At 40.0% G+C, this 20,003-nt stretch overlaps 1 protein-coding gene across 1 annotated transcript in view; it reads right to left on the reverse strand.

The window, feature by feature from the left end:
- Positions 1–4,450: 4,450 nt before the first annotated feature.
- The window catches only part of olfm3a (olfactomedin 3a), a 39,924-nt gene continuing 24,371 nt past the window's right edge, over positions 4,451–20,003 (reverse strand). Inside the window, exons 2-6 of the mRNA XM_079576598.1 lie at positions 15,286–15,429; positions 14,080–14,235; positions 10,846–11,065; positions 7,816–7,922; positions 4,451–5,535 (exon numbers count right to left, since the gene is read on the reverse strand). Of these exons, the coding sequence (XP_079432724.1) occupies positions 4,858–5,535; positions 7,816–7,922; positions 10,846–11,065; positions 14,080–14,235; positions 15,286–15,429 (1,305 nt within the window). The 3' untranslated portion in view covers positions 4,451–4,857. The remainder of the gene's footprint in view (positions 5,536–7,815; positions 7,923–10,845; positions 11,066–14,079; positions 14,236–15,285; positions 15,430–20,003) is intronic.

The raw sequence follows: 20,003 nt of genomic DNA on the forward strand, positions 1-20,003 counted from the left end.
AAAGCTAACATGCTAAATCAGTTTGTTAGCTAGCTTACATTGTTGGTAATATGGACACTCTGGGTTATTTGTCACAAAAACTGAGGGGTCATTTTTCACATGGGGTATAACATGGTGGACATATTTTTATTTTGTGTCTGATTTGTTTTTCTGATCACTTTATTTTAACATTATAGAGGCTGTATGGTTAAGTCTCCTTCAAGTCAAGGAGTCAAGCTTTCATTTAATGCAGGTCTGACTCTTGTGGGATTTTCTGTTCATGAGCAGCAAACTCTAGAAAAAAAGTGTGACAAATAGCCACAGTCTCCCCATATCATATCATTTGAACCACGGGCTGGACAGGCTTTCCTGTATGGAGTTTGCATATTCTGCCCATGTTTGTAGGTTGGTTTCCTCCAGGTTCTCCAGTTTTGCTTACCTAAAAAACATGTGCAAAGGCCAGATAAATGTGTAAAGCTCTTTCTGACCATGCTGGGAAAGGCTTATACAAATAAAGTTCTCCTTTTGGTCCTTCATCCGTTTTCAGACCCCTTGTTGATAGTACAGTATCTTTACGAGTTCTTAGCTTGATCCTACCATATTTTTTTTTTTTTGCACTGAGCCACAAAGACATGTTTTTCTTGCATTTGTACATTTACAGAAACCCAAAAAAGCCTTACAGTTAAGTGGCAGAGGTGAAATTGACCCGAGTCGTGAATGAAAAGGTCATCCGAGTCTCCCTAGTGTCTGCGCTGAAGGAGATGAGACTAATAGATTGTTACTAATCCAGGCGTACATCTGTTTGTTTACGGAGCTGAATGCTAATGAGCCTCCCTCCGGCTCAGCTCAATCTTACCGCAGAACGTGTCTGTGTGTGGGCTCGCCGTAAAGGGGCCGTGTTATGACATCTGCATCTCACACAGAGTAAACAAAGCAGACACGGGTGAGCTGGAGGTAATTTTAATAAATGTCGTAGGGAAGTGGGGCAGACATGACTCACAAATGATGATTGATTATCCTTCAAATGTCATGAGATACTGATATTCTCATAATCATTTCGGGTGTTATTAAGTACAATCCTTTTCCAGATGCTCCATGAAGCAGCCTCATGCTCAAATGTCTGGTTTACTGGTTCTCAAGCGGTGGTATGGGTATCACTGGTGGTACGCAAGATGCTTCAGATTGTCCTCGGGCTACTTTGAAGGTCTAGACAGTGGATTAAAGACACTTTTATTTATGTTTTTTATCCTCTTTTTGTCTGCCCTTGTTACTCTCTCCAAGGTTTGGCCCCATTTAGTTTAGTCCTACATATGTCCTGGCGACGTGTAAACAGGCAGCAACCTCCCTCTCTCTCTCGGTACAGCTGCATTGTTTGCCTTTTTCTGCTAACTGCATTTGTGGTTTCTGTGCTCCACATTGTTTTTACTGGATACTTTTCTATGTCTTTGCCGTGTTTTTGCTTGGATCGCTGGATTTTTTTTTACTGCACAGTCCATAATGGTCCTGAAGAAAGCAGCTTTGTAAAATTAATCAGCTAAATCCATTTGAGCCCCACACATTTCTTCTTCTGAGACACTGAAGAGGCACCGAGAGCCCCCACACCTGCAGCACAGAAGACAAGAGCACAAGAGGAGCTACAGGAAACAAAAAAGGGACAAACGAGGTATCCGGGTGAGACTCACAGCAAAGCCACACATTTATTGTTCTGGCTAGCGGACGTTCACTGAGGAATAAAATAGATTAACTGCGAAGCTCTTCCCAGAAGATGGTGAAAGACTGCTGTGGAGTGCAGGGAGTGGCGTAGGGGGAAGAGGAAGTGGAGCTGACCAGTGCAGGACACCACGCTCTGGAACAGGGACAAACCCAGGAGGTGGTGTAGCATGGCTATCGTTAGACAAAATATCCCGTTATATTTAGTCTGGGGACCACCAATTCCTTTTCTCGTAGGAGAGGTGTGGTTTACGATCGTCCATAGCCGTTTATTGGATCGGGCGCTACGAATGTCTATCATGCGTCTGCACGTAGCCACAGCCAATCGTATCATTGTATCCCATGACGTACTTGCTGTAAACTTTCGAGCTAAACTATTTAGAACACGGTCTAAAGCTTAATTGACAGATGGTGTCGCGTCTGCTGCTGTCATGTTGGATTTGTAAACAATAACAAAAAAAAAGACCTTTTCATCCGTAAACAAACACAAGCTTCCTTATGTCGAATAGCGCGTCATCGTCTTGCCGTCCCTCCTCGTTCTGTGATTGGTCCACAAATCCATGTGAAGATGTCTCCAGACTGCTGTGAAGTTTGAAATGATTCGAGCGCACACAGCAGCACGGGTATTCCCAGGCTAGAGGCGGTGCACTGTTTCAGAGGATCAGAGGAGCACTGAAGGCAGCCAGCCAGGTTTCCTCTGGGTGCTACGGTTTCCCCTCCAAAAACATGCAGGTCAGGTTGGCCCACAGTGGTGGCACGGCTCAGGACTAACACCTGAACGCTATTTCATTGTACGCTTGTACAATGACAAATGAAGCACTTACTTACTTACTTACTGGATATAAAATATATTTTTTTAATGGAAGTAATTTACAAATATGGGGGGTTGTGGGCCTTTGCACAGTTGATACATAATTTTGACATGTTTTAATTATTTTTCATCAGAATTATTTTTATATGAGATCCTGTATTTTAATATAAAAATATGCTAAAACAAGGCCAATTCTCAAATTGTTTTTATTATAAATTTTAATAAGCCCAGTAATTTGGGTTGCAGCTTGATCCAAAAAAGAATTTCTCCTGTTTGGAGACAATAATTAAATCTAATTCATTGAAAGTGGCTGGGTGAGAAAGCTACAACAGTTGAGAAGTTACTACTGTTCTATGAGATGAATTTGAATCTAACAGTATCAAAGGTTTTAATTATTGCTCTGCTAAATTCATATATAGACTGTCAAATTAACAAGATTGATTAAAGTTTACATGGATTTTACGCCATCTTTGTTCAATTACACCATTGACATTCACAGATTAATTTCCACCTAAAAGATGCTTTATAATGACCTGAGTAAGTCATGGTAAAAAATCATTTTGGATAGAAAGGAAAGTTTTTTATATATTGTTGTGTTTATTCTGGTTTTGGGCAGTGATGAGAGTTTTATAAATGTGTAAACTTGACAAATAATCTCTCTGTCTTAAATAACTGTTCTCACATGATTATTTTTAATGACTTAGCGATCCTTTTAAAATGTTGTGCTAACTTTACAACCGACAAGGCAATAATGAAATGTACAACTTTTTTTTTTTATTATTGTAATGAAAATGTACAGGTCTGATTTGTTTGTTATAAAAAAATACAAATATTTTTTTCTTCCACAGACAAATGCAGCAGCAGTATTTACAGGCTCATTTAAATAAACTTTTTTGTAGCTTCTATAAGGCTCAAATACTCTACATAGACTGTATTTAGGTAGACAAAACACAACAACAGCAGCAGCAGCAGCAGCAGTTATAAGCAACGTAACACTGTCTAGCATTATGACAAGATGTGTGACATTCATGCAGAAAGCTTTGAAGGGTCTTTGGCTGGTGGACCAACATAAGGCGCAGCAGTAAAATGGGAAAAAAGGCTGGAAACGTAGTATACACCAATCAAGCGTTAAGGACACTGACAGGTGAAATTTTCGGATTCACCCAAATATTTATGCTTATGTACTTTCCCCATGACTGGCTTTCAAAAGTAGACAACTAAAATCATGCAATGGCAAGTTTGAGTTTCAGATCCGTTGATTTGCTCATGTTTGCACCCATGTACTCGCCCCATTTCATGCTATACTGTCCTGTCACAGAAAACCCATGGTCCCAACAGCACAAATAAATAAATTAATAAATAAAATAAATAAATACAGCTGTTAGCCTCTTAACCCCCACCTGAACCAAGCACATTTTCTCCAGTTTGGCTTTATCCAAATCTTAAAGTGTTTTGAACAAAGTGTCAAAACAGCGGCGAAAACACGATTAAAAAGTGGTGGAAAAGCAGCAAAAGAGCAACAAAAACGAGCCATAAAAAGCAACAGTAACACAAGAAAAAAGCGCCATAAACACGACTAAAAAGTGGTGAAAAAGCCACAAAAGAGCCACAAAGAAGCAACAAAAGAGTGCCAGAAAAGCAACAATTAGACAAGAAAAAAGCGTCAAAAACAGGACTAAAAAGTGACAAAACCGTGGACGAGAACACAACAAAAATGTGTCAAAAGGCAAAACAACAAAAAAATACAAAAACCCTACAAAAAACAGACGAAAAAAGAGACAAAAACTTGACAAAAATGCTTCAAAAAAGGCGACAAAAAACCTTACGATCAGTTTTGTAGGTCTTAGCTTTCAAATGAGGTGTCACTCTGGCCTATATAGTTCCGGCCAAGAAGATTTTTGATTTGGATAAAGCTGAACTGGAGAAAGCACCCTCGGACAGGACATTGATGAACGAGAGACAGGAGGCAAATACAACCAATAACAATAATGTTTGTAATCTCGCAGCTGTACCGGAGTTTACCGTTGTTGAAAAAGGGTTTCATAGGTGTCATCTGTACTGCGTCATTTATGTACTGTGGAGAGGTGAAATGTTCTCAGCGTAAAACCTGGCACAGACGAGGACGTTAAAATCTTCTTCCCACAATAGGATGTTATGCCAGATTGGTGTCGTTTCCAGTCATTGGAGTCCATGCTTGACTTAGCCGCAAATCTCAATTTACATTTTAGAAAAAAAAAAGTTCAAGTAATAGCAACAAGTCCATTTAGGGTCCATTTACACAAATTGCTCCAATTCTGAGGTCCTTTGTATCACAATAAGTGCTGCTTCAGAAGTGTTCCTCCAAAGTCAAGTCCCATCTAAGAGTCATCCTCTGTTTTAATGACGTGGAAGAGGGTGACATTGAAGATCACCTGGTGCCCGTTGTTCCAGGCGTACAGCGCTCTCTCCCGGGCATTGTAGTCAAGCATTGAGATGTGAAAGTACTGATTGTGGAAGGGAATATCAATGTACTCATATGTCGACGTTTTGGTGGAGTATGCGTAGTACACTTTGGCTCCCGACAGGTGCGAATTTGTAATGTACAGCGTCCCGCAAATCATAAAAGACTCGCCGGCGTTCCTCTTGGAGTACTCGGTATTCCACGTATTCAGCACTTGCAGCGTATCCGGGTCGATTTGGGATATCACGACGTTCCCCGCGTTCTGATTGGTCGCGTAGACGGCCCACATCCCCAGCTCGTCCGCCATGACGTCGATGTCGGAGTAGCCGCCCCACGTGTAGGGATACATGTTGTGAAAGCCGGCGAATTCCAGCGCCCTCTGGGCCAAGACGCTGCCGGTCTCGAAGCTGTACTTGACGATGATGTTGCTCTGGTACTTGTTGTAGTACAGGGAGCCGTTGTAGACCAGGTGGTTGGTGCCCTCCCACTTAAACGGCAGGCTGTAGGTTCTGGAGACGACTCCGGTGACAAAGTCATCAGCGTTTTTGTATTCGCGCACAATCTTGCTGTTGGTGTAGCTGTCCATGTACCACACCTGCATCAGAGGAGGTGAGGGAAAAACAAGAAAGGGGTGATTTTCTAGTAATGATGATTTTCTATCACGATGTTCTTTAATGCACTGTACTAGCGTGGTACCTACAAGTACAATATAAATGTAATGTCTGCAGTGTCCAAACCATCGAACCCAAAAATGAAATAGAGGTTGATGTTGGTGTTCCTCATAACCTCATCCTGATAACGTTTTATTTAAATTGCCAACATTTAAATATGTTTTTCCACGTAGCAGCACGGAATGAAGGACACAAGATAAGGTATCTCCAGCTAAATAAATTCAAGTCACATTCAAATATAAATTGTAAATCAGTGAAGCTCCTCCAATAGAGAGCTATGTAAGGTCACAAAACTCCTGCTTTCTGGGATCAGCTAGCCAATGCTTTATCATTTCTTGCTTTAGTCAGAATACGGTCCCCTCAAGCTCTAAAAAAAAAAGATCTTTCAATTATTATGAACACAGCGGAAACACGCGACCAAGGATTTCAATCAAACCTATCTGGTAGTAACTGCTGTGATAACCTACTGGTTTGGAAATGAGAAATGAGTATAGTGATTATAATAATGAAACAATATTTAATTCTCAAATATGATAAGAAATACAGTAGTTTGCCTCCCATCACTTAGTGGATAATACACTACTTAGCCAAAAACAAATTGCCACCAAATTTCCTTCTGGACTGCCTGGAGCTTTGATTTAGGCAGTCTTTCACTTTGGCATTGTTTTGACAAGCTTCTGCAACAACAAAGGATTTATTTCTGTCCTGTGTTAAGTCAATTTCTCGAAAATCTTCAGGTTTCAGATTTCATTTATTATTTTGTCCTCCAAAGGGAGAAATTTGATTTGGAGGAGAGTCAGCTGCAAGCATTAACACAATATAAAAAGGACATTACAAAAAACAAAGCACCCACAGTGGCATAAGGCTACACGCATTCTGTATATTCAGCTGTTATTCATTACTTTGATGGAGTATGGAACAAAGGAGCAGTTGTAGCAGTTATTTTTTATTTAGGGGAATCCTAAACCTCCTCCCAGACTGCGGCAGCTTGTATTGAGAGTTGAGTATGAGTGAAGAGTTGGATTTTCTGAGCCTGTGTCAATACTGGTGGAGGATTGGACATACACATGATCTTCCCAGCTTAACGTCAATGTTATTTAGCACACACAATTGTTACAAGTTCAGCTCATTGACATATCAATTTGCACTTCACTTATATATGTCACTTATAGGTGGATTTCTTTTTTTTTTTTTTTTTTTTATATCCTGATATCCATAATTTAACTTGACCATAAACTGATCTGGATGTGAGCTGATACAGTCAATGGTAAAAAAAAAAAAAGTTAATAGAAGTGATGAGAAGACTGTGCCTTGGGGGACTCCTCTGCTGCCTGTTGTTTAGAGCTGTGCTTCCCAAAGTGGGGACACGCAAGTGGGGGTCGCAAGATAGTTTTGAGGCAATGAAATTATAAGTATAAAAATACAGTATCCAAACTAACAGATTTTGCACCTAGAATTATTATAAGTGCTAATTGCATTTTACAGAAGGGGGTCCCGAGGTTGTTGGTGAGTGATTTTGAGGGTCACGTTCTGAAAAGTTTCAGGATTCCACCCCCAAAATCTCCAGACGAACATCACAGGACCCCCCAATGTAAAATATAATATGTATTTATTAATGTCTATTTTGATACTTCACTTGGTTTCACTCTAATATGCTGCTTTCTTCCAAAAATGCATCAAATTCAATGCTATGAATTTTTAAAATATTGTCTTCAAAACATCTCATGACCCCCACCTCAGTGCCTTGCGACCCCCAGAGGGAACTAGTTTAGAGTACAGGGTTGAGTCTCTTTTCCCATTTTTTAGACATTCGTTTGCATAATAAAAAAAAAAGGAAGATACCACCTTAATATGAAGGTGTTCCCGTTCACAAGGAAGTCAAAGGAACACATGCAGAGCTGAAATTTATATATATTTATACTATGAGACTTGCATATGCACTTTTTGACTCCGAGTCAAAGCCTGGACTCAGTGGTGGCCAGTCCTTGTGTGAAAAATCATATCTCATGCTCCCTGAACCACTCTTTCACAATTTCAGCCTCATTCATTCTTACATTCTCAACTTGGAATATGCCCATGCCATCCAGGAAGAATACAGTTGAATGGTTAGCACATTAAAACACATTATTTTATGCTCTTATTCCATATGTGTATACCTGTAATAATAAGACAGACATTTCCCCCCCTCCCTCCTCCTCACTCACCCTGTTGTTCCTGGTTGCTGCCAGCGGGTCAGTCATCCATGCCCCGAAGCGCGTCCCCGAAGTCTTTATGGTAACGGGTCCGGTGATTTTCATTAATTTGCCACATGCTGTTAATAAAGAAATGCTGTGATTAGATGAGGGCTGTGCCGCTTTCTGTCTCTAAGTAGATTTCTCAAGCCAATTTCATGCCACCGGAGAGTCTGCCCTGGGGTCACACTGCAACAACAGAGCAGCGGCTTATTCCACGTAATGCAATAATGGTAAAAGTAAATTAGCTTTAGGGACATAAACCTCGGAGGCGGGGTATGCGGGACTGTAAACAGCACCTGTTTGAAAAAGTATAATTGAAATATCCAGTTTACACATAGGTTTGACTGATTGTATATTAGTGAATAAGAACTGTGTGTACTGCCATTGTAGTTGCCCAAGTTTCACATGACCCTGACCATTTTTAATGCCCAAATACTATATTTTAATTCCACAAATCTGCACATATTATTAATATTATCAATCAGAGGAAACATTTGGTTGAGAGAATTAGAGATTTGGACATAATGGGCAACTTTTAACCAAAAAAAATTGTTAATTTCAGCCAAAAGTGCAACATTTTAGACCATAATTTGGGTAATTTTGATTGACTGTTGAGCAGTGGCATAATTTTCCAAGGAACTTAGTTTGAATCACCAGTTTGAATCCAATTTAATGATATTTAAGGACTTGATTTTGGCACAATGAAGTTGTCATTTTTATACTCACTACTGCCACCTCAGGTCTTACGTGTAACTGCAGTTTCTATATTAAGCTCGTGCATGACGGCACTTCGGAGTGACAGTGCAGAATTTTAGCAGCAATTGTGTTCTTTAATGACTTTTAATGCTTTATTATTCCCAGCGGAAACTCTGTTGTCAACAAAGCACTCACAGATGGTGAAGGTGAAATAACTCATGAACACAACATTTTACACATTTTTCGGTGCATCCTCCTATCCAGTGATTGTTGATCCGTTTTCATCCAGCTTCCTTCATGTGTAGCAGTGCTTTAATGCGTACATTTTACTAGCCTGGTTAGCCATACACACTTCTTTCTCTTTATATTTGAAATGCTTTAGAAAGAAAGAAACAGAGGAGAATAGACTAAAGAATAGGCTAACATTATACTTGTTTAATACATTTCATATATAAATTTCCAAAAATGTTGCCATGTATTTACTGTTGTTTTGTACCCTCAATGCTGTGTAGACAAACTTCCCCGCTCTACACTTACAATGCAATCACATCAGGCTTATTATGTCTAGGCAACTTCCATTCCTTTTCATTTGGATGTGCCAGCGCAGCAGACACTACTACACAAAAAAGTCCCCCGCATCAGAAACAATTTTTCTGCAGCAGCTAAGGAAAATTTACACCCTGCAGAACACAGGATATCAATTTAGTTTTGGGATGAAACATCCAAATAACTAGAATTTGAGCCGTTGGAAATAGGCCTGAAAGTAACCATCCCCGAGAGGTCCGCTATCTCAAACCACCGTGCTATTTCCTATACTCTAGATTGGGTTGTTTTCTTCAAAACCTCGAAACAAGGACAAGAATAGAAAAAATACGCTGACCATTTAGGACCAGGCTTTAGGTGTAAGGGGAGATGGAATTTTTAATGAAGATTTGAATTAAAGTAAACATTTAGCATTCTGTTCTTTTTGGCTTTTTTGCAGGGGATTTGCAATGATAATGAACATTGGTTTGTGCTGCTGGGTAGTGAAGTGGTTAAAGCTACTGCCTACAACACATGCTGCACATCCTTTTATGCTGAATGTTCCCTTGTTATAAAACCTGTGTAGAAAAACAAAACTTCAGTTTGATTTTGAGTTGTGGTAGTGTTGCTGAATGCAACATTTCTGTAACTCCGCAACGAAGCAGATCTAATTATAGCTCCCAACTGTGTGTGACAGTGGAGTGAATCAATGTTTGGTTAAAACGTCTAAATGTAGAGTTTGTAACATGCCCACATTACTGTTTTGAGATGGCGCTACACAATTATAGACAAAGATGGGGTTGCCATAACCTGGAACTTTAGGTATAGGGTCGGACGGCTTTTTGGACAATTGGCTGCAGTTGGCCTTAAAGTAACAGGCCAGCATTTTTAAATACTGAGATATGTTCTTACCTGAGCTTAGACGAGTTGATGCGCAGCTGTCTGGTCTTTGTGCATGCGTTCAGTGACGCACAACGACCAAAGATGTTGTTAGCATTTGGCTTCTCCCAGCATATTCCTATAGCTCCTATAGGTGAAGTTGGAAGCTACCACGCTCTTCCACGGGCATGCACAAAGACCAGACAGGTACGCATCAACTTGTCTAAGCTCAGGTAAGAACATATCTCAGTATGGAAAAACGGTGGCCTGTTCCTTTAAGAAAACAAACCTTTTCCCCCCACTTTTAAAGCAGTACTAAGTAACTTGTTTACCTTAATAAATCCTTTCCGTAGTCCCTCTGGGGGTAATACAAGTGTTAAAGGGATGATTGTGGGGTCTTTCATCTCCCCCTGGTGTCTCTGGCCAGAAAACCACAACTGCAACTTCCCTGCTCCAATACACACTAATGGAATCACGAAGAAGAAGCTAACAGGCTAACGGGCAAAGCTAACTGTGGGCTAGCGCCACTTAAACAGTATTTACAGTCAAGTTTCAGTGAAAAAAATTATTATCTCCATTGTATAATTGGATGTACAATATCCCTCTCTCCCTTTGTCTTTTCTGTAAGCGTAGTATTTACACTCACGGACAATTAAGGAGGAAAAAAACGCAACATTCTACGACACCTGCAGTGGCGCTTATGTGGCTACTTAGTACTGCTTTAACAACTCATTACAACTCAGTGAAATACACATTGAAATTTACATTCTAAATCAACTACTTTCTGTCTGGTTGTATCACACAAACTGCAATAGAAGTTAAACTTGTGAAAAACTATCACTGAAACTTCAGACATGAACTTAACCAGCAAATTCAATGCAAATGTGACTGCTAAATACTTACTGAGCTTGCCCATACAGGAGCGCAGCCTGCTGTCCAGCCGCAGAACTCTCTGGTAGAGCTCATCGTAGTCGTAGGCCCCCAGCTCCTCTTGGATCCCGGTGAGGACCATGGACAGGTTTCGGATCTCCTCCTTAAACTGAGAGATAAGCGCCGCGTCCATCTTATACTGCTCCAGCACCGGGATGAGCGGCTTCAGCTCATCCATTTTCTCCTTGAGCTCCTGAAGGCAACAGACACAGACACAAGGAGGTCAAGCCTTTTTATTATTTTGTGGACGTTATTGTCAGTGTGGGGAAATTTGCTGTCTGCGTTTGACCCATCTAGTGCCTCAGGACAACCTATCACGAGTACCTAGCTGGATGACGTAGCCTCCTGTGCATGTTTCGGCTCTTAACTGAAGGAAGAAACACATTACATAGGCTATATGGAGGACTGCAGTTGTATGTTACCCTTTGCATGGCACTGTATTAGTGCAATGAAAATATTAAGCCATTTCTATTTAAGTCTTGTAGTTTTGTTTCTGCAAAATGATAGAAAACATAGCAACATAGCTCAATGCCAAAGCACATCTTAGAGCCACATGAACAATTCCGGGATGTGAGATCCTCAAGGAGGGGTTTCCCGCTGGTCTCAGACTCAGTTTTCTGCAGCTAAAATCTGGGGCAGAAGACGTTGTGATAATGTTCAAATATAGGCTGAAAACAGTTCTATTCAGCTGTGCATATCACAAACTTTCTAGCCAGTTTGTGTAATTAATAATCAGTTTGTTTTTTGTGTGTGTTTTTGTTCGCTTTCTTGTAATTCATGTAGCTGTAAATAACTTGAATTGCTTTCTGTACAAACTGCGATAATTAGTGGATGTGTAACATACAGGGAATGAAAATGGAATTTAAAAATGAGATAGATTTAACCCAGCCACGAGTTTATTTCGAGTCGGGGACGACACTTGGAGTAAAATCAATACCAAAAAGAGCAGGTAAATGGCGTTGATTATCTATGTACTATAACCTACATTGTGTGCGCATTTGGCAACACAGTGCCATGTCCCTTTAGGGCTTCTGTAGGTCCCCATAAGCCATTGTGATGTATAAAGTAGTGGTATTTCAGGCTAAACAAAATAAGGCAACATAAGGTGGCCTCTGCTTCAACAGTTAATTTTGTTAGCTCAAAACAGACACACATTTTCACACATTTGTCCCTGTCCTTTAGAGAATACAGTAACATTTTGCCGCTCATTAAACCGTGGCAGTTTATATAATGTTCCCGCCGTGTGGCCGTTACTTCCATGCGTTTATTTTCCATCTGAGTGTGTTAAAGTCTCCACTGCAAAGCTCCCTGGTCCCACACCAGCTGTCTCCATCTAACCACACAAGAGACCACTGCAGCAAACGGCCTTCACAACCAGCATTGCAAATTTGTCACACTATTCTGCATCAAAGGACTATGGATTTTGTAAAAATGTTTGTGTCTTTAGACTCAAACGTTTTTACCTATTTCTTCTATAGTGTGTGACAATAATGAAATGTTAATTTGCATCAGCTACAGAAACCGAAATGATTAAAGTGCCGTTTGTCATCCTAGTTCCTGGTTAATAATTAGTCTAGAGATGTAAGTAGATCGTTTTTTATGCAACTTTTGCAAACTTAACTTAAAATCCCTCCCTCGCACACTCAGTTGAGCTACAGTACAGAAAATACTTAAGTGCTATGTTATACAGTTAGATCGCTTCTTTAAAAGCACTCCAATGGAATAATTGGAATAGTGTAGTAGTTATAATAAGCATTTATATAACACTTTAGCTCGACACGCTCCTATGTCCTCATTATTCAGTTTTCATTCACTCCATGGCCACACTCACTTCTGTATCCACAGTCGCCTTGGGTGCGACCTAAACAACCTCCATCATTCACTGTCACACACCTTTCACCACACATTCACAAAGGAAAGGTGGGTGAAGTGTTTTGCCCAAGGACACGTCACCATGCAAAGCTCGAAGCAAGGATCAGACTGAAGTGATGAACTGTCACTCCTACACTATTACAAACACTGGCAGCACAGTGGCTGAGTGGCTAGCAGCACTGTCGCCTGACAGCAAGAGAGTCCCTGGTTCAAGTCCTAGACTGAGCCCGGATATAGTATTAGCATGTTCTCTCCATAAATGTGCTTTCCACTGGGAACTCTGTTTAAGGAACAGGCCACCATTTTTACATACTGGCTTATGTTCTTGCCTGAGCTTAGACGAGTTGATGTGTACTTATCTGGTCTTTGTACGTGCCCTCAGTCACGAAAAACAACCAAAGACGTGGTTGCATTTGGCCTCTCTCAGTGACCAGACAGGTCGTCTAACCTCAGGTAAGAACATATCTCAGTATGTAAAAACAGTGGCCTGTTCCTTTAACACTATTAAAACATGCACAATAGACACTCATAAGTGATTTTCCACACAAGAGTGCCAAAAAAAATATCCCAGTTTAATGAACTACATCACACACAAAAAATTAAAAAGCTATTTTTGGGAGACCTGATAGAATATTTATAAAACATCTCAGACCAAAACAATGTACGAGCCAGACATAGTGGCACGGACATGAGCAGCAACGTCTATTGGATTTTTTTCAATACTAATTCGATACACATAAAAAAAATAAGTTGGTCAGCGATCCTTTAAATTCAAAGCTCCCGCCGACTGGAATAATTTACCCAGCTCAGTCCGCTCTATCTCGACTATCCATGTTTTTAAGGTTTGTGTTTATAATACAGTCTGCTGCCTAGAAATGTTGATCTGATATTATGGATTGCTTGATGGTTGGATCAAAAAGGAGAACTGTGGTGTGAGTGTAGGTATGAATGAGTTTACTGTGATTGTTATTGTTTATTGCTGATCCTGTAGGACCCCCTTGTAAACGATATGCTACATCTCAAGTGGCTTTTTCATTTTCATCCCCAAAAAGTTTGCTGCGTCTCAATAACAATGTAAAAACTCTGACCTAACTTAGTTCTGCAGTACCTCACTGTGCCAGATGAAAAGAGGAAGACAGTCAAATGCAGACTGCAAATATTCCCATGAATGCAATTAAGTACGATACAAAATGCATGCCAGCATTTGCCTCCAGATGCTGTGTTGTTGCTGCGTTAGTAAAATCAATGGCCCGATAATAAATAATAAAAGTGCACAGACATGAAGCATATTGATCTGTTCCAAAGGAGACTGAGATTAAAGGCGGCTGCTCAGACCTGGAAGTTTCGGGCCATGATGGATTTCCTGTCGTCCTCGATCTGTCTGAACTTGGTCCTCAGGCCTTTCATCTGGCTCTCCATCTTCATCACGTACTGAAAGTCCCTCTGAGTGCGCAGGTTCAAAACCTCAATGGACTGGGACATGTTTTGCACCTGAAACCACAATAACAAACAACTACAAGAGATGCTTTCATGAAACATATCTTATGAAAATGTGGTTCCCAAATGTTTCAAACTGAGTGGGGGAAAATATCTAAATTCCAAATACCCTGTAGCTATCCACCTATAAGCTGGGATAGTGATTTATTTTCTTGCATTTGAGTAAATTCCTTTAGAAACCATACACCATATATTGTAGAAACTGACGTCATTTATCAAGACAGGTGCTAAATAGAGAGTGCAAGCAAAAATGAAAAAAAAAAAAAAAAAATGCACAATTTTATGACGGTGTTGCACCTGATTTAGCATTTGAAATGATGAGCCATAAATCTGATATGTAAATGAGAAAATGCTATTGGAGTATGACTGTGCTGCTGATCCATCTTTGCACGCGCAACTCGTTTTGCACATGGAAAAACGCTTGGTAAAAGTCTCCCATGTATCTAAATATAGCATATTTTCCTCTAGAGCTGAGCAATTGATCAAAATGTGAATATAGAAATCGTAATCTCTCTTTAGGTCAATCTCAATAATCAAAAATTAAAACAAACAGCATCGCACACTTATAAGCGATGTGAAAACATGGACTAATTAAAAATTACGTTTCAGCATTGCTTTCTTTAGATCATTAAAGGCTATGCCGAAACATAATCTTGAATAAATCCATCGGCTATGAGTTTGCGATGCTGTTTTTCTTTATTTTTGATGATTTTCCTCAATATCTGCACCTGTTGTTACCACTTTTGGTGTACGTTCCTCCTCTTCTCTCAATCTCAATAGTCACAGGTCTTTATACTTGTCAGGTCTGCAGCTATTTAGCAGAAACAGAACCTAATTTTGTAGTTTGGATCAGATGCTGGAAGATTTTTGTTATAAGTTCAACCTTTTTTTTCCTCTAAGCCCCTCCTGCGCATGCTGTAGCCGGCTGTAGATCGATTGAAATTGATCAATATGAGAAAAGAAATCCAATTCATGTGAAGAATGAGGATGTGCAGGAGGTATTATGAGAGCTAGAAATGAGTTGGGGCCACCATGTGTCATTACCTTCTCCAGTAGCTGCCGGAGCTGTCGGCTCTTGGCATCTCTGGAGCACAGACTCTGTTCAGGAGCCACCACTGTACAGATACACCTCCCGTCAGCATCCTGCGCAGAGCTGTACACCTGCCAGCCCTCCTTTGGACCAATCGTCTGCACAAAAACACACACAAAACAATGGTCAATGCACAGACATAATATTAATAGATTAATATTACTCCGTCTCCTCACTCCTCCACATTTGCCATAATAACTACGTTCGAGGGGGAAATCATTGCAGATTTACAGACTCCTGCTACCCTGCTGTGACGGAGCATGTTCCGAAAAAGGGCATAAGGGCGGGATCTTCACTGTAGACTGTGCAGTTCGGCCACGCCTGCGCCATTAGCTCGAAAGCTGACGGCCTGTCAATCAATCAAAGTCCGGCCCTCTTTAGTATCCACCTTATTCTGCCCCGCCCACTTTTGCCACTTTTTGCTTTGTTTCGGCACTTCCGTTGTCCAGACACTTCCGGTCGAGCGCAAAGCCCGTTCATTTAAACGGAGAACAAGGGAAAACATTCTCCGCTCAAATCTGATGTTTAGCAGATTGATTTGTGTAAAATATCAAATGTTCACTTGCACCAACGAGTCAACACTGCACCGTTTCTTTGTGCAGCCAAAAAACGGCTTTGTTTTCGTGTAGTAACTGATTTTATGTGGACTTCTCCAGTCCCATGTTAACAGATAGGAGAAAAGGGGCGGGCATAATTAATGGCGGCGTCCACGCAAGCCTCCGGAATAAGGTGAATACAAGATTTCTAAAAATGTTCTTACGAAAACCAGCCTGGTTTCTGTAATTGTAACTAACCCAGCGTCATCACAGGAGCAATATCTAGGTGTAGCAAGTTCCAAAAAACTAGAAACCAGGCTTTACAGTTGCTTCAAACGTGTGGAAAGTGCAATGCTAACTAATAGATAACTAGCTTCTTTTGCTGCCCACATATGGAGGTACTGCAGCAATGGCGGACAATGTCGGCCCCTAGTGTTGTGGTCTTAAAGCAGTGCACCCAGCGGCCATTGGGTCAATGTCAATCAGTCCATTGATTTAAGTCAAACTGAAAACCTAACATTTCTTACTGTTATTACTATTGCATAATTTGCACTGGTGCCTATGTGTTTCTTGAATTGAATTGTCTTTCTTGCATGCTTTTGACAGACAACACGTTGACATTGCACACTTTAAATAATCAAATCTGTCTGTCTCGTCGACACCTTGACCACAGATAAAACATTAATTTTCTGCTCCGTTAAACAAAGTCCAGATGAATCGCTGCTGAGGGAGGGTGGGTGGAGAGTGCTCTTTGGCCTGCCTGAATTATGGACATAATTTACAGGCCTGTGGCTCCCATCACTCTGCAGCGCCCGGAGCTTGTCTGCAGGGCGGCTAGGAAATTTACACACAAGATATACTGCTTTGCTAGTCATCCTTTTTTTTCTTGCAAATAATGTCAGCAAACATCCACCCAAACAGAGATTCAGCTGTAGCCCTGGCCCTTCACAAATCAAACAAAACCGTCAAACAAGCCTTGAAGATGCCTAAAATAATTATGAACGTCCTCCACCAAGGGCTCAGAGGTTGTATAGTAAAAGGAAAAAGATAGCTCAGAATGCAAAGATGATAAAATACAAAATGCAGAAGGGATAAAGAGCAACTTGTGGAGGTAAACATTCCAAACACAGGAAAGTATTGAAAGTAAAGGCACAGCGCCGACATAGAACAAGGAAACGGACTTGACTGTCAATTAGCGTGGAGACTCAGGGACAGCACAGCAGACACAGACATGCAGCCAGACATATTGTAGCAAGGAGGACAGCACAGAAAGCAGTCTGGCCATGAAATGTAAAAGCAAGAGAAGCTTTTTGTAAACAAGACTGCATTCAGACAACTTTCTAATACAACACAGCGCTATAGTCGGCCAGTAACATTGGATTCGCGCCATCGGATGATTCAGGTAAAGTGTGGAAAGTAGAGTTGCAAAATTCTGGGTATTTTCAACGTGAGACATTTTCCATGGGAATTAATGGGAAAAAATATATATAAATTTGTTATACACTGAGTTATCTACCACAGCAGAGATGAAAAGTCTCAAAGAAATCATTTTTGCGATGTCTGAGCACCAGTGTTTGAAGAGGACAGTGTTTGTATCCATCTTACATATTCATCATTGTAATACAGCTGCTGTGCAGTTTTACAGTATTATATTGTTTTTAAAGATATGGTCCTCACACTTGGGTCAGGGGTGTGACATCACTCACATGCATGTTTTTTTTGGCTCAAAAACATAATTAATGGGTAGCTATTGATTCACCAATTGTTTATTCAACAAAAAAAAAGCAAAAATATGATGTTTTATAAGCATTTTGGCAGTTTTCAATTTCTGAAAATTCCCAACATTTCTGAGCTTAAGTTTTCAATGAAAGTTGCCGGAAAATATAAGTAATTTACAAGTGGGAAGCCAATATATATGCTTAATGCTTGGCAAATAATCACATGGTTAGTGCATTCTCGACACATTAAAAGACAAAAAATGTAACAATAATATGAAAAATCCCATTCATCGCCCCATATTAATAGAGTACGGAGCAAGCCCCAAACCTCTACATGCTGCAAATCACCTCATGAAAAAGAAAAATCTTTATAATACATCCACACAATGCCATTTTTGATTAATAGTTCTTTGCTGATGACTTCTTACGTTGCTAATTCAAATGCATCACCTACAGCCTCTGCAGGTAATGAAGACATAATTACACTTGTGAAACAATGCAGCCGGCGATGCAGAAACGATCCCCTTTTCTATGTTTTCTGTCTGTCTCCAATGGTTAGATACAAGTTCAAGCACTGAGGCTACAGTGGATTCACACAGAGCACACCCTGCCACAGACCAGTCATTAATCTTCCTCACAAACACCAGCTCAGCACTGTCCCTATAGCCACCAAGACTGCTCCAGCACACAGCTATAGTACTGTATATCAGAAGAAGAAAGGAGCTACACTTAGCCGTAGTGGTAGTTGCTGTAGTCGCATTAGTGCAGAAAACAACCCCGCCTCCACAAGGGGTTTTAACACTTCCAGCCTGAGTTTGCGGATGGTGACTCACGGGGCTCTGGCTGTAGTAGCTGCCGACTTCTGCAGTTACACCAGATCTTTAGGCCAAGTCCCACAATATATCACTCAGGGTCAGGTCGCTCTTTATTCTTTAAGTAGTGTCAGGAGAAAAGTACATTACATTATATATACAGTATATTAATGGAAGGTATTTCAGGCTTATATGGGCTAGATGCAAGTTAGCCATTTTATACTCACTACTGCCACCTCAGGTCTTACGCATAACTGCACCTTCTATATTAAGCTTGTGCATGATGGCAACTTCATAATACATAATTTTAACATTTTTTAACTCCGTATAGTCCCTTTAAGTAAAGCAAACTCGGTGTGTAGTCTCTCTAATAAGGGTATTGAGGGGTTTTTTCTGCACTTTTGTCATTTGCAATTATCTTTTGAGTGACAAAGCAATGTAGATTTAGATGTTTGGCAGCACATTTTTGTTGATGGTTTGCAAAAATACTGCTTCATCACTGTTGTCAAGTAAGTCCCCAGAAATACTGAGCTATATATTTTGGTCAACATTGCCCACCCATGCTGTAAATAAATAACAAAGTATAAACATTTAAAGAGTGGACATAATTGATGAACGATTTGCTCTTTTCATTTGAACTGCATTGACTTCGCAAATTTGCTGTATATATTTCAATGTCACTTTTGATGATGAAAATTAGATTATCATAACTGTGCTCGTAACATTGATATACAATAATATTAAGTATACAAAAAAGAATTTTCACTACTGTTGCTTTAAAATTGTGAATTTGGCTAAATGTATGCATCAACTTTACTTTTTCACTCATTACTGAATCACTGGTTGTAATTTTGATTAAATACAGTCAAGCATTACTTACTCAAGGCCAAGAGTTGTAAGAGGCCACTTACTCAAGGTTAGTTGCAAATCTTAACAATTACTGAAGTGTAACTTGAAACAACATTGTTAAAGAGACATTACGCAACATTTTATGCAAAAGTTGATATTTGTGTGTATTTGACCTTGTAGTGACCAAGTGGTTTTATGAGTGGTAAGCATGGCGCCTTTACTTTCTATCAAGGTGGCCTCTAAAGTGCTCCAGGATCAATTGTTTTGTCATTTTTCTGTCAGCAGAGAAAACCTTCCAAACAATTGATCCTGGAGCGTCCTAGAGAAAAAAATATTTCAAAATTTTTAAACTCTGTATAGTCCCTTTAATGTATACTATTATAAATTGAAAATGTGTCTTTTTTTTTAAACTCAAGAACGCTTTAAAACTGTGGTTGACAGTATTTACACCAAGTAAAACCTCATAAAATATTTGACCTTCCATACACCCCCAGGCCATGATCAAATGGGGGGTAAACTGGGTTTCAAACTGTCTCAAATAAACCCAAATTGGACATAATCCTGTAAACTTTATGTAAAACAGAAAATCACCCAACTTAAATGCATTTCTAAAGCATATATGAACTTTTCTCAAATGTAGATGAATCCTATAAGTGTAAAATTGCAGATGACTCTAAGTACCACCTAAAAAAGCCCAAGTAGCTTATTTTTGACTCAACTTTCTCCACTTAACTTTGTCCAGCAACCACTATCACCC

Source organism: Gobius niger (assembly GCF_951799975.1).
Source record: "Gobius niger genome assembly, chromosome: 18".
NCBI classification, from domain to species: domain Eukaryota; kingdom Metazoa; phylum Chordata; class Actinopteri; order Gobiiformes; family Gobiidae; genus Gobius; species Gobius niger.